General features: G+C 36.9%; 1 protein-coding gene across 1 annotated transcript in view; it reads right to left on the bottom strand.

Annotated features, from left to right (window-relative positions):
* Nucleotides 1-19,537, bottom strand: part of LOC126980017 (fibulin-2-like) — a 54,215-nt gene that overhangs the window by 6,127 nt on the left and 28,551 nt on the right. Inside the window, exons 8-23 of the mRNA XM_050829639.1 lie at nucleotides 19,004-19,165; nucleotides 16,063-16,242; nucleotides 15,141-15,290; nucleotides 13,764-13,860; nucleotides 13,092-13,156; nucleotides 12,472-12,600; nucleotides 12,165-12,308; nucleotides 11,476-11,632; nucleotides 10,612-11,189; nucleotides 8,997-9,227; nucleotides 8,049-8,159; nucleotides 5,714-5,890; nucleotides 4,514-4,645; nucleotides 3,090-3,247; nucleotides 1,336-1,431; nucleotides 684-811 (exon numbers count right to left, since the gene is read on the bottom strand). Coding sequence (XP_050685596.1) covers nucleotides 684-811; nucleotides 1,336-1,431; nucleotides 3,090-3,247; nucleotides 4,514-4,645; nucleotides 5,714-5,890; nucleotides 8,049-8,159; nucleotides 8,997-9,227; nucleotides 10,612-11,189; nucleotides 11,476-11,632; nucleotides 12,165-12,308; nucleotides 12,472-12,600; nucleotides 13,092-13,156; nucleotides 13,764-13,860; nucleotides 15,141-15,290; nucleotides 16,063-16,242; nucleotides 19,004-19,165 — 2,695 coding nt within the window. The remainder of the gene's footprint in view (nucleotides 1-683; nucleotides 812-1,335; nucleotides 1,432-3,089; nucleotides 3,248-4,513; nucleotides 4,646-5,713; nucleotides 5,891-8,048; nucleotides 8,160-8,996; nucleotides 9,228-10,611; nucleotides 11,190-11,475; nucleotides 11,633-12,164; nucleotides 12,309-12,471; nucleotides 12,601-13,091; nucleotides 13,157-13,763; nucleotides 13,861-15,140; nucleotides 15,291-16,062; nucleotides 16,243-19,003; nucleotides 19,166-19,537) is intronic.

The raw sequence follows: 19,537 nt of genomic DNA, 5'->3' as shown, positions 1-19,537 counted from the left end.
TTTTTACTAGTCCGTGGCTGCCCTGTATATTTTTCACAGATAGCCAGCAGTTTCCTGAGGCCTCTGAATGAGGGACTTTGAAGCACGTTATAGCTGAAGTTATTCATGCATGATTTTCCTCTGACAGCCAAGTCCGGCATTTCTATTTTCCACAATAAGACATAAAGGCTAAATAGGTCCTGAGAGGTTACCTTTCCTTGATGCACGCCGCACCACACTAATCTAAATTCATTAGAGATGGCGTCGCACCATTTTACACATTGTTTTTGGTTTTTGTACCAGTGTCTCAACAACTCAATAGCTGATTGTCGATTTGAGAGCAAATATAGCAGAACCTGTTGAGAGACCGGGACGAAAACCCAACTTCGAATTGTCAATCTCTGATTTCGGTTGATATCCGGGTAAATTAAACTCTCCACTATTTTTCCTATAGTTGTACCCAACGAAATTGGCCTATAGTTTTGAGGCTGGAGAGATCGCCAGTTTTATTTTTAGGGATAGGAACCACCATTTCATGAGATTTTTCGGCAAGTATCCGGAATTTATGCAAATGGTAAACAGCTCCGCCAATTCGAAATAAATTTTATCACATGCATAAAGACTATGCTCGGGGCGAATTTAGTTGGAAGATTTAATTAAACTCCTTTATTAAAAAAAAAATATAATAGTAGGGGAACGCTCACCTGTTATCAGGATTAAGACGGTATCCTCGGAAACATGAGCATCTGTACCCACCCCAGACATTATTGCACCGCTGAGTACAAAGACTGCCAGATCGTTCCTCCGAACATTCATCAACGTCAACACATACCTGGAAATTATTACTCTGGTTGTGAAAAAATGTGATACTCTTTTATGACATATTATATTTCTATGTACTTCATAGAAATTGGATAGATAAGGCTTAAAAAAATTAATTCCGTATTAAAATAAAGCTATTATATAATTAAAGACCTGCATTCAAATAAGTCTTTTGATTTTACCACTTTTTTCTGTCTATCGTTTCGGCATAATACATTAACATTTTTAATATTATAATATGTTTTCCTACGCACGCGCTAATACAAGTAGGTACTAAAAACTACACCGGACTAGCTTTTGTGATGTGTGATTGGTGACCCCACGAGATGGACCGACGATCTGGTCAAGATCGCTGGAATACGATGGATGAGGGCAGCGCAGGACCGATCGTCGTGGAAATCTTTGGGGGAGGCTTTTATCCAGCAGTGGACGTCTTCCGGCTGATGATAATGAAGAATAGAAATAGTAACATGGCGACCCCTGCTTTTAGACAAATCTTTATGGTGGATCAACGTAGAAATATTAATAAACTACCTTGTCATTAACAGGCGCTGCTTTGAACCCTTCGTGGCATTGACAGCGATAGGACCCTATCGTGTTAACACAGTCTGCATTTTGAGAGCAAATTGGCTGGAACAAGAAGGTCACGTATAAATTTATACAGTTTTTAATAAAATTAAAAAAATAGCAAATTTTAAAATGACCATCTAGCAAATAAAAATGGATGGCATTAATCATCATACAAGTTATACCAGTGGGAGGCTAGTTACACTGGATGCCGGCTAGATTATGGGTACCAGAACGGCGCTTTTTTCTGCCGTGAAGCAGTAATGTGGAAGCATTATTGTTTTTTGTTCTGAAGGGCGCCGTAGCTATTGAAATTGCTGGACAAATGAGACTTAACATCTTATGTCTCAAGGTGACGAGCGCAATTTATAGTGCCCCTCAGAATTTTTGGGTTACAAGAATACTGAGCGGCACTGCATTGTAATGGGCAGGGAGTATCAATTAACACCATCGTCTTGTCCCTTATTGTCATAAAAAAATATGAAAAACTTTGCTTGATTGCGCACATATCCTGTACAACCCTCATTTAAGTAAAATGCTCTAGTCGGGTTACAAAATGGTGTGTCGAAACTTGTAGATAGTGGTGCGGACGATGCGAATGACAAATCAGTACTTTATCCAAGATCGGAATCCAGGAGCCCTATTACAAAAATCGAAATACGAAGTTTCAGTTGACGGATCGTACATTTTCCTATTACGAAAGTGTTTCGGATCCGAAGATCGGTACAAGTTCACTAATAGACATTTTATCTTATGTTTAATTTATTCCCAAATTCACTTGACATTTACTTCTCCGTTGTGTGACATTATTATGATCGTAACTACAATTTCACTTTTTATGGTTATCTCTTAGTTCCGAAACGTCATCCGTCCGCACTATGCGGATCCGAAAAACTTTACTAATAGAATTTCGTCGTAGTTCGTCGTTCTTTCGTTTCGGATCGAAACTTCGGCTTTCCGAATGAGTAGGATGCGGATTGCGCGAGACTATGTGGCGCGTCCGTCTTAAATCGCATCGATTTGGGAATACTATATCGTGGGTGAACCCACAAAGTGGTTGCGAACTTTACTTCATGCCTTCGCTCCGATCTTATAACAATCTTGGATAGAATACTGATGAAATCGGTTATAAGATCGGTGTCCAGAAGTGGATACAATTCCAAATGCGTAGTTCACACCACAAAGTAATTGCTAAGGTGCGAAGTAAAAGTTTCTTAAGAAAGATACGGTTCTAAAATATCAGACATCAATGTGATGCAGGGGCTATGTCACATTTTTTATAAAAAGAGGGGGAAATGGGCAAAATCTCACGCGAACATCAGGGGTCAGGAGATGCATTGCTGGCCTTAGTTTGGGAGTATGCTCTTAGCTTGAAGGTCCTTACGTAGATTTATTATATTTATTCCATTTTATGTATGCGGCCAAACAAAAGGAACTGGATTCGAGAAATCCCCTCTCCTAGATGCAAAAACATTACTTCAAGTGAGGCGTAATTTTCACCAAGTGTAGTCTAGAGTGTAGAAAAAGTAAAAGTAAAGTACCGGAAGACACAGTCTTAGTAGGCCCCCACCAGATGGACCAACGATCTGATAAAGATCGCCGGAATACGTTGGATGAGAGCAGCGCAGGACCGATCGTCATGGCGATCTTTGGGAGAGGCCTTTGTTCAGCAGTGGATGTTTTCCGGTTGATGATGATGGTAGAAAAAGTATAACAAATACCGAGCTTCCCGCAAGAGCACACTCATCCACATCTTCACAAATATGGTCATCAACCAACTTGTGACCCTTTGGACAGCTGCAAGTGTATCCACCTTCCAAGTTGGTGCAGATCTGAAGAGGACCACACTTCGCTTCTCCCGTCGCACATTCGTCAATATCTGCAAAATATTTAACAATTTCTTATTTTAAAGTGATTACCCTCACTTCTGGGATTAATTATAAATTAAATTTGTAAGCCAAAGTAAATAAATTTTGGTAGCCATAACCTAAGAGTTGAACAAGATATACCAAAATTTAAGACCCATATCTCAGTTGGTCGGTTTGCCCAGTTGGAAAGAACGCTCAAACGGATCCCGAGAGATCGCGGGTTCGCGTCCCGCATTGATCATAAATTTAATTAGTAAAATTTTAGAAAAAGTAACCTGACATTTCCGTGTATAAAATTGGTGTTTACGATATTATACTATAATAATTTCCCTTCTCAAAGTCTGTACTATGTCCCTAACTACGATATGCAATATTTTATTCAACATATCAAAGACTGTTTAAATGTTTTGTAAAAGCTATAAATGTTAATATAAAAAGATCAATAGTAGATGTTTCCACTTCTTCTCATTAAAGCTAAACTTCTTCTGGACTGATGGAATATCGTAAAATGTAGCATTTTCTTTATATAAGAGGGGGCAAACGGGCAAGAGTTCCACGGGATGGGGAGTGGTGAGGCAACAGATGCCAAGAGATACTTTACCAGCCTTAAAGGTGGAAGTATGCTCTTTCTTGAAGGCCCCTGAGTCTTATTGGTTCGGGAAATCGGCAGCCGGTAATTGATTCCACAAAGTAGCTGTGAAAGGCAAGCAATTTCTTGTCTCCTCAACGTGATTCGTGTGGTACTTTGCACGTAATGTCTGGTGGTGGAATTCGGCCGCTGGAATTAACCCGAACAGCTCCTCTGATCAGACCCCGTCGTAAATGCGGTAGAAGATGTAGAGAGAACCCACATCTCTATGCAACGCCAAAGAATCAAGCTAATCAGAGATGACTTGATCGCCGATGATTCGAGCCGCTTTTCGTTGGATGTAGTCAAATAGAAGAAGCTGGTACTGGGGAGCACCCGCCTAGTGGTGAGAACAGTACTCCATGTGAGGCTGAATTTGCGTCTTTAAATAGTTGCAGGCGGTGGCTTTTAGTGAAGTACTGTCTCACTTACTGAGGACACCAAGCTTCTTAGATGCCAGTTTAAACTTCTCTTTCAAGTGACCACGGAACTGATAATCGCTGGATATATCGCCGCCAAGTATGCCGATACAGGCTGTGGCATTTAGAGGAGTAATATAAAGTATTACATTAACTTACAAATATGCCATTTTTCCTCTAAATTCATGACTGATTTTTAATTTGATTTGATTTCACAATTTTTTTCTTACCCACGCACGTATTGTCGTCACTGAGTTGGGATCCCCAAGGACAACTGAATTCTGGACTACCTTCTTCCACTGGCTCTTTTTCAGGAACTTTGTTATCCATTCTCACTTCTGGAGGGTTTACTACGGTATTCACTGTAATATAATAAGAGATTTAATTATAAATAGAATGTTATTAATACCTATACAAGGTATGTAATAAATTGATACAAATAGCGGAATTTGAGGTTATGTTAGGTTTCTTTTGAAAAAAGTGTGCTAACTATTTGTGGTTTGCCTTTGATCTTTGACCTCAGTCCGCTTAACCATTATCCATTAACTTCTAATACCATTACTTCCATGTTTGAGGGTCAAAGTAGGGGATCATGAGCAACAAGTTTTTGAGACTAATTCTTGTCTGCGCAACTCCAGCCCTGCGGGAAGGGCAGCCCCTTCGCCTTTGCGTAACTAGTCACGTGTTAACCAACCTCCGCGCATCCGGCTTTAGAAAACACACTCTAGGGGTGGAAGTGGTGGTCCAATGATCGGCTACTGTCACAGTGCAGTGATAAAAAAATTGTCATTTTTATCATTGTAACAAATTAGAAACAAAACAAAAACTTTCCTTTTCACGTTTAACTGTTTATTTTTTCTATAAACTTGAAAAATTAAAATGTAACTTCAAAAGCAAATTTAAAAAAAAATGAATCCCTGGGGTAAAAGGGGTGTCAATTGAGAGCGGCAAATACCTCCATAAAACAAACCATTAGCAACCCTAAATTCTCGGTTCAAATTTATAAAGGCTTAGATCATTTATACGTCCAGATATGACAGCTGTGAAAACATCTAAAAATATTGAATTTAGAACTAACTACTATTTTCACACACTCAGCCTTTTTTTTAATGAAAATAAGGGAAGAGACGAGCAGGGCGTTCAGCTGATGGTAATTGATACGCCCTACCCATTACAATGCAGTGCCGCTCAGGATTCTTGAAAAAATTTCACGGCAGAAATAGGCGCCGTTGTGGTACCCATAATCTAGCCGGCTTCCTGTGCGAAGGAGCTTCCCTCTGGTAAAGACTAAACTTATATTCCTGGCCTGTTTTTATCGGTTTTCTAACAGCAAGAGACTCCATCTAGACATAATATGAATAATCTAAGTGCCAACCCTAAACGAACACATGAATCACAAAATTTAGTGGCAAATAAGATTACGAACTTACCAAATTGATTTTCATATCCTGGTGGGAGCCGGCCGTTGTTCACAGCTGGGACGCATCTCTGTCGGTCTGGATCCAGCCTCCAGTTCGGTTGGCAATCACAGCGGAAGCCTCCCTCAGTATTTACACATAGTTCTACAGCAGCGCACGTTGCTAATCCATTGGTACACTCGTCAATATCTGCAAACATATTTTCACTGTGCAAAATTAAGGAACTTAAATAAGAAATAAGTAATTCCTAAAAATATGATTATTATACCTAAATAAGAAATCTATAATAAAATACAAGCCGATGCTTATATACAAAGCTTAAAATCTTTTTTTGGATTGAGAAATTTGTAGCAATCCTTACAATAATTATTCAGTTGTTTCCTGTTCTTCTAATGAAATAATGTCACAGCAAAACTGTCAAAATGTACGTCAAAAATGTATTTACTTACACAAAAATAAAATTTGAAATTAAAAATATTTATGGTCGCGAATAAAAAAAAATGAAAAATAACCTATGTATCAAGTTGGATCAAATTCATAAAATAATAAAAAAAATATAATAAATTTACAATTTAACGGCCTGGTTTTAGTGACATTGTAATGTCACGGGTACACTAAATTGTGATATTTTAATTACATGATAGATTGTCAATCGACTTCATTTCTTACAATTTAACGGCCTGGGTTTAATGACATTGTAATGTCACTGGTGCACTAAATAGTGATATTTTAATTACATGATAGATTGTCAATCGACTTTAATTCTTACAATTTAACGGCCTGGGTTTAGTGATATTGTAATGTCACGGGTATAGAAAAGTTATATTGTAAGGGAATGATATTTTAACAATTTTACTTGTCGTTAGTTTTTGAGGACGTCTCTGATTGGTCTGTGTCTTGTATTTATTGAATAGTCATTATATAGTGGCGCTACGGTCGTGAACGGAATGTCAGAGTTGACAGAAAGTTTAAAAAATTGAAGGTAAGCTTCGTTTTGCTTACAAACAATAACGGTGTTATTACAAAAAAATATATTTAATCATGGCATAGACACGTGGTTTGCTAGACAGTGACCTAACTATAACGACGTCTAAAATGCAGTTTTTTCTATAACAAATCAGTGTTTAGCTGATGTCTAACTAAAACGTCCTTAAGCACAACGCAAACTTAAGTATACAGGAACAATTAAAGGAATGGAACGCAATTTTTGACACCTGTCATCTATCTGTCATCATATAAGTTAAATGTTATTTAAAAATATGATCTATCCGCTAGTCACACATTAGACGAACTTTCTACGATTCGTTTTTAATTACAAGCAATGCCTAATGATTGTTGAACACTAAACAACAGAAAGACACAGAGTTGTAATAGAACTTTTTTAAAACGAGTGTTCAACACGTGTTTAACTTTTTTGTACGAGGACAGTGACTGTCTTATTTAATAAACGCTATGAAAAGTTACTCCAAGTTAAACATTAATTATGTTATGTAATTCTGTAGTGACAAATAATATAATAATCACGGACTAGTAAAAAAAGAAGGACTCCGTGTCACCTTACATAACAGTGAAGCACCAAAACAAAGCCGGTAAACGTGTAAATAGCCCCACGCACACACTTACACTAATACAATCCGATCGGCCGCCATTATGAGATTTGCCATCGTCTGACAGATCAGTTTGCGTCACAATAAAATATTTTAAAAATGCCGTCGTGCGTTGTGAAAAAGTGTAAAAACAATATTATAAAAGTATATACATATATGATTATTTAAGGGAGAAAAAAAGCGTAACTGGTATCTCCCGTAACCGCACACTAGCATAAAGGTGCTTCACTTGTTAATATCACGGCGCGGAGTCCTTCTTTTTTTACTCGTTCGTGATAATAATAAGTAATTTATTTCAGGCATTAAAAACCCATTACAATAAATTGAATAAAATAGAATAAGATGTAACAATAAAATTATTATACTCGTACATGACAGTACTTAATAAAATAACTTAAAACTAAAATTGCCCCAAAGGGTGGTTCGTACAAAAAGTAATTTACTGATAAAACTATTTCCGGTTAGTGTCACGATGCACCCAAAGTTAGTATTGAAGTATAAGATTCTCTGGGTGCTCACAGCATACACTGAGAAATTCGTTTTCGGATTCGCGAATGCGAGACCAAAAAGCAGCAACTCGTGATCTTATCACTGCGAAATAACGACAAAGGAATGATAAAGAGAAACTATAATCTTGGCATTATAATATCAGTCTGTGTTATAAGTTATCATCTCTTACAATACTTATACATCTAATAGTTAAGCCTATTTGCATAACTGCAACATATAAAACAACATACCTTCGCACTTTCCTAAGTGTATATTGTAATGATATCCAGCATCACAATTCGACATGGGCTTAAATGGACGAGATTTGGCCGGACGGTAATTATTAAAGTTCCAAAAATACGCTGCAATTAAATAAAACAGTTAGCATAAATGTAAGAGGTTGGAAAATCAAAATAAACTGTAATACAAATTTTAACCAGTAACTAAAATATCCAAAATTCAAAACAATTTCAAGTGTGCTTAAAACATATTATATGACTGTACGTGTCACTAGATGTGGAAAAGTATCCTCTTTTTCTTTTGGCGCCTTTTTCTTAGCAGTATTTGTTTATTTTGGTTTGAAGGGTGCAATAGCTTTTGCAATTACTGGGCTATTGATCTTATGTCACAAAGTGACGCGGGAAACTGAGGTGACGGTCAGATTATTGTATATTTGAGGGATCCCGAGCGGGCAGTGTATTATAATGGGCAGGGCGCAGCATTTACCATCAGATGAACGCCTTGCTCTTATCAAATATTTTTCTCATAAAAAATCTATAGTAGAGGGCTAAAACCTGCAATATGTTGTCGATACAGACTCGTCGTTTCATGAAATGCTTTATTTACCATAGTATATTTGGTAAAACTTGAATCACAGAGAAAGTATGTACACTTACACGTATGAGACTTAGCAGCAAAACTGAAAACTGTTCGATATACAGAAAAGTTACTTCAGATGTACTGAAATTGTAGCATTCAATAAAAACAAAAACATAAAAAAAATAGAATACTAACAGTTCACCTTACAATCGGTATGTAACTTGTAAGATTCTCCCAAGATTTGGAGAAGCTTTGAATATAATATCTCTTCTGTGTCCACTTCTGCGTAAAATAAGTATCTATGCTACAATGCTACAGTGAAACATATACTAATAATAAAAACTATCGATAGTGATGGAGCGAGAATGGTCTTAACTTACACCTTGTAGATGATGAAGTTGGTACCGACGCTTCAGTAATGGGGGGCGTCGATGTGCTTGTAGTAGTGGAGGTTGAAGTAGATGTTGAAGAAGGTATTAGCACACATGCACCAGAAAATAGGTCTCTGCGGAACCCAAGCGCACAATCGCACAAATATCCACCTCTGGTATTCCGGCAAGATTCTGTCAAACCTGAACACGTGTGGCGATTTGTTGTGCATTCATCAATGTCTGAAATGATAAAATAACATGATGACTCTAAAGTTTTTCGAATATGTTAATCTCTCATAGTTTTAGTAACATCAGTATATAACACACCCATTTGCGAAGCTTGAAGACATTGAAATATGCCCTTTTTTTGAAGATATCCATTCCTAACTACGTACCTAGCCTACAATTTACTAATCATCAGTAAATTATACGAAACAATTATTTTCCAACACCTTGTTCATTTTTTCAATAACACAATAGTATATTACAGTCAATACGGTTTCACGATTGGCCAATATACAGCTTATGCTGGAGAAGTTCTTTCAGATAATATAATATATTCCACCTGAGAAGAATCTATGGATGCAATATTAGTTTTTATGACTTATCAAAGGCATTTGACTTTGTGTTATGTGACACAACATAACACAAAGTGAAACACTGTGGTTTTCCAGATAAAATTTTAAATCTTATGACATCATACCTAGAAAATAGAAGACAATCTGTCAATGTTAATGGAGTCACAATCAATGGAGCAGCGATGCTAATGGATGCATCTTAGGGATAAATTATAGGTAATTTCTATTCGTCGATTATAGAAATGATCTAGGGTATTTCGTTTTTTTTTATATGGAAAAGTAGGTCACCTGGTGTTAAGTGATCACCGCGGCCCACATTCTCTTGCAACACCAGATGAATCACAGGAGTGTTGACGGCCTTTACCGAAGGTGTACGCGCTTTTTTTGAAGATACCCATGTCGTATCGTCCCGGAAACTCCGCACAAGGAAGCTCATTACAAATAATTATAAATATTATTTATTTAGATACCACTTAATTACTCTCAGTTATATTATTATGTTATTGCTTTATATAGCTTTTATAAGGTTTTTCTAATTGATATTTAGTTTTTAATTGTTTTCACCTTTAGGCTATCTAAATTTCATTATTTTTAATTATAATATAATTGTAGTACAGCTATTTGTATTATTTGTAATTATTTTAAAAGAGCAATTGTGAAGTTTCTAGCCGATTCTTCAATAAAAATTAATACACTTAGTCATTTGCACTTGGTAAAAAAAATTAATTAACGAATAAAATATTTGACCCTGACTATGACATTTATCGCCATTATGCACTTCGGTGTCAAGAATCATTTACAATAACTAAGAGTGAATTGTTATAAAAAATGGCAATGATATGGTAACATAAGGAATCATTTAGAATCCGAGATTTGAATGAGATATGAACTTCTGTCCACTATAATCTTGTGATACCATAATTGAAAGGTGAACAATTTATTTAATCTTTTGCAAAATATTTATAAAAATTCTACCTTAAAGGTTTAATTTTTTTGGAACCAAATTCAAGTAGCTGTGAGATAAAACAACATTTCTTAAAACTTACCGCTACAAACTCCATAATTATCCAATTCAAACCCTGGTGGACAATTATTTGAAGGTCTTTCATTTATTTTTGTCCATCTATTCTTTGGTATATCTTCAGTATCTAGAACCACTGAACCATCTTCATGCTTTTGTGCTTCAACTGCTACTGTATTTTGACCTTCTTTCACGTAAACCATCTTCGGGGACGTAAGTTCCGTGATAGGGCTATAAGTTGTTTCTGATATTTCTATTGTTTGCTCAGTTGATGCTGGTGGTTTAAGGTTTGGGTATTCAGTTTCTGGCTTCTTCTGAATGTTTTTGCCTTCATCGGGTATTTCGACAGGACTTGAATCTATTGTATTGTAAATATCTCTATCCGGTAAATCTTCTAATTTAACTATTTCAGTTGGTGCTGGTTCTTCATATATTTCAGGGATGTCTTGGTCAATCTTATTAATCTCAGGTTGTTTTTCAGGAATGACTGCCTCTGTAGGCTTTGGTATAGGAGTTGTGCTTGGAGTTGTAACGGGCACTGTCACAATTTGAGGAGTTGTAGTTGTAACAGAGTCAGATTTTTTTGCAGTTTCAATTTCCTCACTGAAATCAGTAAACAATTTTATAACAACTTTAATATAATTTAATAATTCACAGATATTCTACATTGCTCTTTTAATTTCTAACTTTGCATTGATTATAAAATAGATCTAGAACTTATGCTGAGCAAGCCAACTGGGCTATTAATTTGTACACAAAATTCCGGAGATGTACGAAAATATTCACCAAGCTTGAGATTTTATTTGCATTTTTTTGCAAGTTAACGCTGCTGTAATTTTTCTGGTTTACGTAGTTGGGAAAAGTTAGTATTGTTTCTTCAATTACTTACTCAGAATCATAATATTCGTATTCGTATTCTGGAGTTGGTGGCGGTGGAGGAGACGTAGGCTTCCGTTGACACCTGAACGAGCCAGGAATGTTGACACAATGGTATTCAGGACCAGCGCGATCGCAATTATGTGTACCGAGCGCACATTCATCAACATCTGGAAGGAGAAAGCGATGTAATTTGACGCTCCATTTTAGCCTGTCGGTTATATAATGGCTTACGGAGCTCAATCGATGCAAGACCACAATGGAGTTCAAATATTTGAAGGCCCATGACCGATCTTAGGATAATTGGGCGTTAATTGTTACGGAGTTTTCTGGATAGTAGTAATAATAATAAAGCCATTTAATCTATACCTATTAGTACAATTATTATTTTTTTTTTACGATTTTTGAGATATGGATCTCAGATTGGGTAAAGGCCAACATAATCGAAATTTTCTGTCAAGAGATTAATTCTCCATCGATTGTTTTCCTGCTGATTGTGCCATGTCATCAGCCCATCGTTCTATTGGTCTTCCTTGGCGATCTTGACCAGATCGTCGGTCCATCTTGTGCGAGCCTACCAAATATTGTTGACATAAAAAAGTCATATATTGAGTATTAATTTTGACCATGAACGTTTGGCTATCAGATTTTCTCGTCACGTCAATCTTGCAAAGATTTTAATGAATATTGGCAAACAATTACCTTCACAAGTACTTGAAGAATGGTGAAGTATGTAACCAGTTCCACACGAGATGAACCTTATGCAGAGATAAGAGCCGACAGTGTTATCACACCGCTGTGATTCTGGTATACAGGTGTTCTGATCTGTTGCACACTCGTTTACATCTGCAAATATATTTGAATGATTAGTTGGTAAAAATTTAGATGATTTCGAATTATTTTGGCCATTAAAATAAGTTGAAGGGCGGCGTGGAATATCAAAAGTTTTTGTTTATTCATTTTATCTTTAAATACTATTTAGTAAGTAGGAAAAGGTAAAAATACTTACCAACGCAAGCTCCCGTTGTGCGATCCATTTCAAAGCCAAGCTTACAAATACACTCGTGGCTTCCATTGGTGTTAAGGCATTTCTGGTATTGGTCGCATAAATGGGTTCCTTCGATGCATTCATTAATATCTGGTAGTAAATTGAAAAGAGTAGTTTAATATTCGATTAAAAAATACTTTCAGCGACATAGATGGTGGTAGTGATCACATTTAGCAATGACCAAAAGTTCACATAGTTTGGTCGCACCTCTGGAGGCGAGGGTAGGTAAGAAAAAAATCTTAATTTCACAAGTGCTATCGTACCGATCGTAAAATATCTCAAAATTAAAGATATGTAAGTTACAATATTTCAAAGTGTTACATAAAGTATAGCTTTGCACAAGTACGAGAAGATTGTTGTGTATGTAAACTGATGTTTCAATGTGTTATGAATCCATTGCGCTATGACCTGACAACGATTTAAAATTTATGTATTGGAATTTAAAAAATTCCAATACATAAATTTTTTTAATTTCCAATACATAAATTTGGAATTTAAAAAAAAACTTTTTAGACGCTAAAAAGTTTTTTTTTAAAAGGTGTAACTAAGTGAGAATATAGTTTATTTCGAACAATAATTACCTTCACACACTTTTGTCTCCGGATTCAATCTCATTCCATCCGGACATTTGCCAGTGTATCTGTTTCTGTAAAAAAAAAATGTAAGTAAAAAGCCTATTTTAATTTGTCTCTTTCAATTCGCCAAATGTCAAATTTTTGTTGAAAACTAATGATAAGGCACGCCAAGTATAAATTATCGTATATCGGATGCATCAACCTTTAGAGCTTGAATTCATTGTTTTTATAAGGATGCTTCGTGAACATTATGGTCATGATTACTGTCAGAATTAGTAATTGCATTCAACAAATACAATGATTTATTAACTATAACAGGTCTACCTGGCACCACGAGCTGCAATTTTCACGAATAGACGCATGGACGAGCCATCGTTTCATTAATCTACCAATCCAAAAATCTACTATTAATTCGAACTGATATGCTATGTGGTATCATTTAGAACGTTATTCATGTAATGGATCTAAAGTTTTCACAACAGGTGCCAATAATATATAGTATGACTAGTGACAGACAGACTAACGATTTTTAAGAAGAGTGCTCGGTACACGATTAACGTTATAATTTAGTAATAAAATAAGGTACATAGGAAAAATTCCAAGTATAAATGAAGTGTCGATGTTTTCAGAGCTATCACAGTCTACTCAGGCGTATAAATGATCTAAGCATTTACTAACCTGTTCTCTTTTGGCCGACAATCGTATTCGCCAGGAACATTGACACAAATCTGGTCTGGCCTACAGATATCCTGGCCTTCGTCGCATTCGTTTATATCTGGTAAAAAAAAGTCATCATTATTTCAGCCGGAAGACGTCCACTGCTGTACAAAAGATCGCCATGAAGATCGGTCCTGCGCTGCCCTCATCCAACGTATTCCGGCGATCTTGATCGTCGGTCCATTTTGTGGGGGGCTACCTACCAACACTACTTTCAGTACGTGGTTGCCATTCGAGGACTTTACTGCCCCATCGGCCATCTGTCCGTCGACTATGTGCCCTGCCCTCTGCCACTTCAGATTCGAACCATTTGCGATATGACTTTGGTTCTCCTACGGATCTCCTCATTTCTGATTCGATCTCGTAGGGAAACTCCGAGCATAGCCTTCTCCATTGCCGTCTCAACGGTCATGAATTTTCTCATCAGACCCAGCGACACAAAAAAAGTATTTTAATAATATTATGTAAATATAAATGTAGGACAGGACCAAAGTGAAAGGGGAAACGTTAGATGACGCCGTTTATAGATTTATGAATTCCACCTTCGCACTTCCTACAACCAAGATGTGGAATGAGCGTCCTTGTGAGGTGTTTCCAGGATGACGCGACATGGGTACTCCTCAAAAAAAAGCGCGTATATAAAAAAGGACATACCTTCTTGTTTAAAATATCATCATCAGGCGGAAGACATCCACTGCACGTCAAAAAATATCACTACACGACAAAAGCCTCCGCTAAAGATCTCCACGGATGATCGGTACTGCGCTGCCCTAAGCCAATCTACTCCGGTAATCTTAGCCAGATCGTCAGTTCATCTTGCCTGTTAACACTGCGTCTTCCGGTACGTGGTCGCCATTCGAGGACTTTACTGCCAACGGTCATCTGTCTGTCGTACCACCCTGCCCACTGCCACATCAATTTCGCAATCATTTGGGCTATGTCAGTGACTTTATTTCTCCTACTGATCTTCTCATTTCTGATTCGATCTCGCAGGGAAAAGCCGTGCATAGCCCTATCAATTACCGTCTGAACAACCATGAACTTTCTCATCAGACCCATAGCTAGCAACCACGTCTGCGTACCGTAAGTCATCACTGGCAACACATCACAAAAATATTTAAAAAATAATAAATGCTATGGAGACCACAGTACTAGTGATGCCGTATACATGGGCCATGCAGGTCTCTCTCAAGAAATCGTCGACCAGTGCGGAAAGAAACTTGTGTCTTCTATCGACTCCTCTCTTGAGAAGGTTGCGGAATGGGGTATTATAAACCTTGCCCAATTTAACACCCAAAAGCCTCAAGTTTGCGCGTTTACCACAAAAAAATCTCAAACCTTCACATATATTGTTAGATGGATTTATCTTGAAGCCCGGCGGGCAGTGCTTTGATGCTTTGTCTTGGCAGTAGAAAGACCCTCGAGTATTGATACAGAATTGTGATAGTTTGTTGCAATCGTCTATGCTGAGGGTACATTCGTCGACATCTGTAAAAAATTAATATTAGTAATTTCATAAGTTACTACCCGGTTATATTTTATTTGGACCTGATGTCAATGACGTCACATCGTCGCTTTGTTACGGTGTGCAAAACAAGCTTGTCTTAATATCATTATTAATAAATAAAGTACGATTTATTTCTTCGCTATTATTGATTAATGTAAAGGCATAGTGATGCTGATTATTATTATAATGATGAAAAATCAATGAAAGCATCTAAGTTAAGTACAAAGAGTATTTACGTTTAAAGATATTTATTTCTCATTAAAAACATAATATTGTCATTTAGATGAGAACATAAAATGATGTAATAATTTATCCGCCGTTCTTTACATGTTCAGTTTATACATATACAGTTAGTACTTATTCTTCTACACAAAATTTATAATTACACACTTTTACAGCTCATAGCAAACTATTTCAGACATGTGTTTTATAAAAACTTTGAAATAATATAGTCTGATAATTTTGATATTAAATTTCTAAACTCTATTGACAGAACTACAGATACACAGGACTAATTAACAACAAAATTCAAAACGTAACATTGGATACTTCAAAAACAAAGTATTGATAGCACGAAAATATCACGACATGTCCCTAGCGGTAATGAAACTGCAAACCGTACTGACGTCAAAGGACGAGCACGAGGGGGTGAAAGGAAAATGGGAGGGGGCATAGTATAGATATCAAAAGTATTATTAAGTTTCCTCTGAGAGTCGTACAACAGATGGCGCTAAAACCTAAACTCACTCGTACCTTCACATTCGTCGTTTTGCGCACTCCTGAATCCAGGAGGGCATCTGTCTTCTGTAGTTGGCCGTTTGTTTGTCAATGAAGCTGGATCACCAGATACTCCCCCACATTTGTATCCACCGATGGTGTTCTCGCATAAGTAACTAGCACATGGTGGGTTTGGCAATTTACATTCATTTATATCTGAAATTATAAAAATTATTACCATCAACTATAAAAATTATTATCTTCCTAGGCTGGGTTTCCACTATGCCGGACCGGTAGATCTGCCGGAAACTGGAAACCAGACACAGAGTTCATATTACACCAGATCCCACAAGAAAATTGGACCAAGTGTTTGCCTTTAAAGACGTCTTTGGTCTTATCCCACAGAACAAGGTCTCTCTTGGATAAGCGTAATTAAAGCACGGGTGGGGCGAGGGGAGCAGGGACGGGGCAAGCGGGTGAGAGATACCGGCACAAACTCGTTCACATCACTCCGGTCCGGTGGTTCTACTGGCACTTTGTAGTGACAATACGCTCGGAAAAAATGCCGGTCTCACAGTAATGTGAATCATCATCATCATCAGCCGGAAGACGTCCATTGCTGGATAAAGGCCTCCCACAAACACAATCGGCTTGCGCTGCCCTCATCCAACGTAGTCTGGCTATCTTGATCAGATCGTCGGTCCGTCTTGTTGGGGGCCTACCAACACTGCATCTTCCGGTACGTGGGCGCCATTCGAAGACTTTACTGTCGACCTGTCTGCTCTGCCCACTGCCACTTCAATAATGTGAATAGCTTGATATAAATTGTACAGCTTTTCCGGCAGTTTTATCGGGTCGGCAGATCTGCCGGTCCGGCGTAGTGGGAACCCAGCCTTATAACTTTAGGGCTCCTAAGAATCTTGATGAAAAATCAACCAAAATTAGTATTAAAAGAACGAGCCCAGAATAATTATTATAATATTTCTACTGAATATGGGGATGTATCATTGGAAACAATGAAAAATATATATTATAATAATCAGATCAAATTTATCTTAAATCACTTATGCATTTACAATTTTGAGTCAATTTAAACCTTAATGCAAACCGTCCTTTTCTTGGCATTAAAATTGCTTGTAATCTTTTTCGCAAAAGATATTCCTCAAAAGCTCGCTGGGTATATTTTTAATCCAAAATAGTACCACTTTTTCCTAAGGACCAAGTTGCATATAGTATTGATCTTAAATCGCTTCTATAAATCAAATCGCTAATTGCAGATCCCATCGAAACAAGTCCCTTAAAGTTCCTCCAGAAAGAAATATAAACTTGTTTTGCCTACTACTCAGCTATGTGAGTAACAGTCCTTTTTGATCTACATTTCATATTAACGTTGTACGGTACTTGCTAATTTTTATTAGGAATCATGAGGGTATTTGTACGTGCTCCAATATCCGATGACACAAGTCGCGCTTGGGTTGACAAGCGGACAGAGACAATTGATCTTTGCTCGGGCGTGGTCGATAGCACTACATATGTAAACCGTGTTTACCCCATATGTAAACCGTGTTTACCCTGAGTAACCAGTGATCATCAAGTCTAGTGTTGACGTTCAATACTAGTGTCTACATATAAAATTTTGCAAGCTTGCGATCGCCAGTGACGTTCACATGGAACACCGAACACCTGAGTGACGTGTGAGTGTTCAAAGGTTAGTGGATTGCATATACTTCTTTCCTCGTGATTCTTGGTTGATTGCAAGTGCATACATAAATTCATTTATTTAAAGAGACAAAACCGGCGACTATAGGAAACCTTAATACAGTCCCAGATATTATTCCTGAGCCCGAACAAACGTTAATTTTCAAAAACATATAAAACTGAAAACGCTTATCTGCCACATTCGTGCAAATACCAATATACATTAACCGATACGTCATCTAGATGTATAGAAAGAAAAATCGTCAAAACGTTCCAAAGAAATCGTTGAAAAGTTAAAATTCTAAGAGCAGCAAATGGACTAAAATATCAATAATGGATTGTTTATATTCCGAAAAATGTTAACTTTTCAAATTTACTAGAAAAACAAAATTATTCCCTTCGTATGCAGCATCATATTGGATATACCTCTAGAAAACTGTTCACTTGTGAAACGTTTTATCAGCTCTGCACAAGAAAAGCTTAAACTCTGTAGAACATAAATACATAGATAAGATTTCTACCAACACATGGACGCTTCTAGAATTTTTGAAGTGGATTAGAAAAGATTTTGTTAATCCGTAGTCAATTATTATTATCTATAATGCTTTCATTGGAATAAATACATCTGTTACGTCAGTCATACAAGTACACATAAATCTTAATATATATAAAACCAGTGTCCTGATGTTTGTTTCCAGTGAACTCCTTTAGGAGGATTAGTTTACTAATAAACGGATTTTAATGAGGATTACTTGATGGAGTGCAGTTTAGTCCAACTTAGACATGATACGACATGACACGATTCTATGAGAGAATTTATTGACGCACGGTTTGACAGTTCTGCTGTAAAATAATTTCATTATAACAACAGGGAGCATATTTTACAAGATAATTCTTGATTTATGAAATATTATTGACAAGTTCATAAAAACAGTATTTTATTTATTATGTACAGAACAACATCTGTCGGGTCAGTTAGTAAACTATAATGTACTCAACGCAATATGACTCGATATTTAGCATTTAAAACGTAACATTAGATGAGGCCTACCGTCTATCTCAGATTTAGCAACTCTAACGGCCGTTCCCACGGCTGTAAGGCTGAGATCTATCCATCGTACTTAGACTTTGCTCAAACTTTACTAATGTAAATCTTAGCTGAGTGTTTACTTACTTTAATCTTTGATTTCGTTTTTATAGTCATTTCACAGTCATTATGCTAATGTGAGGTTCATTCTCAAATAAAATTCTTTCTTCAATAAAAAAAAACCAAACTTACCATCACATGCATTATTGAGAAGATTTCTCGCGAAGCCCGGTGGACAAGTTCCCTTATCTTTAGGCTTCTGTCTCAATGGTATACATTTATATGAACCTAGGACGTTTAAGCATTTGGTGTAAGGTAAGCAAACTTGTGGTTGAAGAGTACATTCGTCAATATCTGGAACAAAATCACTTTTGAATGCTTCGCAATTTAGGTTGACTCGCAAAAAGCTGGAACGAGAGTCACACTCTGCCTGTCTCTTTTCAGCATTTGGGGACTCAGATGCCTGCTGTAGAAGCGAAACACGTATTGATATGATTTAAATAATTTAGCGGAATTAACACATAAGCCCGTCACACACCTCCGCTGCGAAATACAAGTTACAAAACCGCTGAATGAATCCAGACTCTTGAAGCTGTGAAAAATTTCTAACTTTACGTCAAAAAAAGATACGACTGTTAATGCCGCAAAAACGTATAAAATATTTCGACACTCTCAAAGAAATCAAAAAAAGGTATTTTCCGTTAACCTAGAACTATAAACTTTACC

Source organism: Leptidea sinapis, chromosome 4, assembly GCF_905404315.1.
Source record: "Leptidea sinapis chromosome 4, ilLepSina1.1, whole genome shotgun sequence".
NCBI classification, from domain to species: domain Eukaryota; kingdom Metazoa; phylum Arthropoda; class Insecta; order Lepidoptera; family Pieridae; genus Leptidea; species Leptidea sinapis.
The sequence above is the reverse complement of the archived record's forward strand: the minus strand, read 5'-3'. Positions and strand labels throughout refer to the sequence as shown.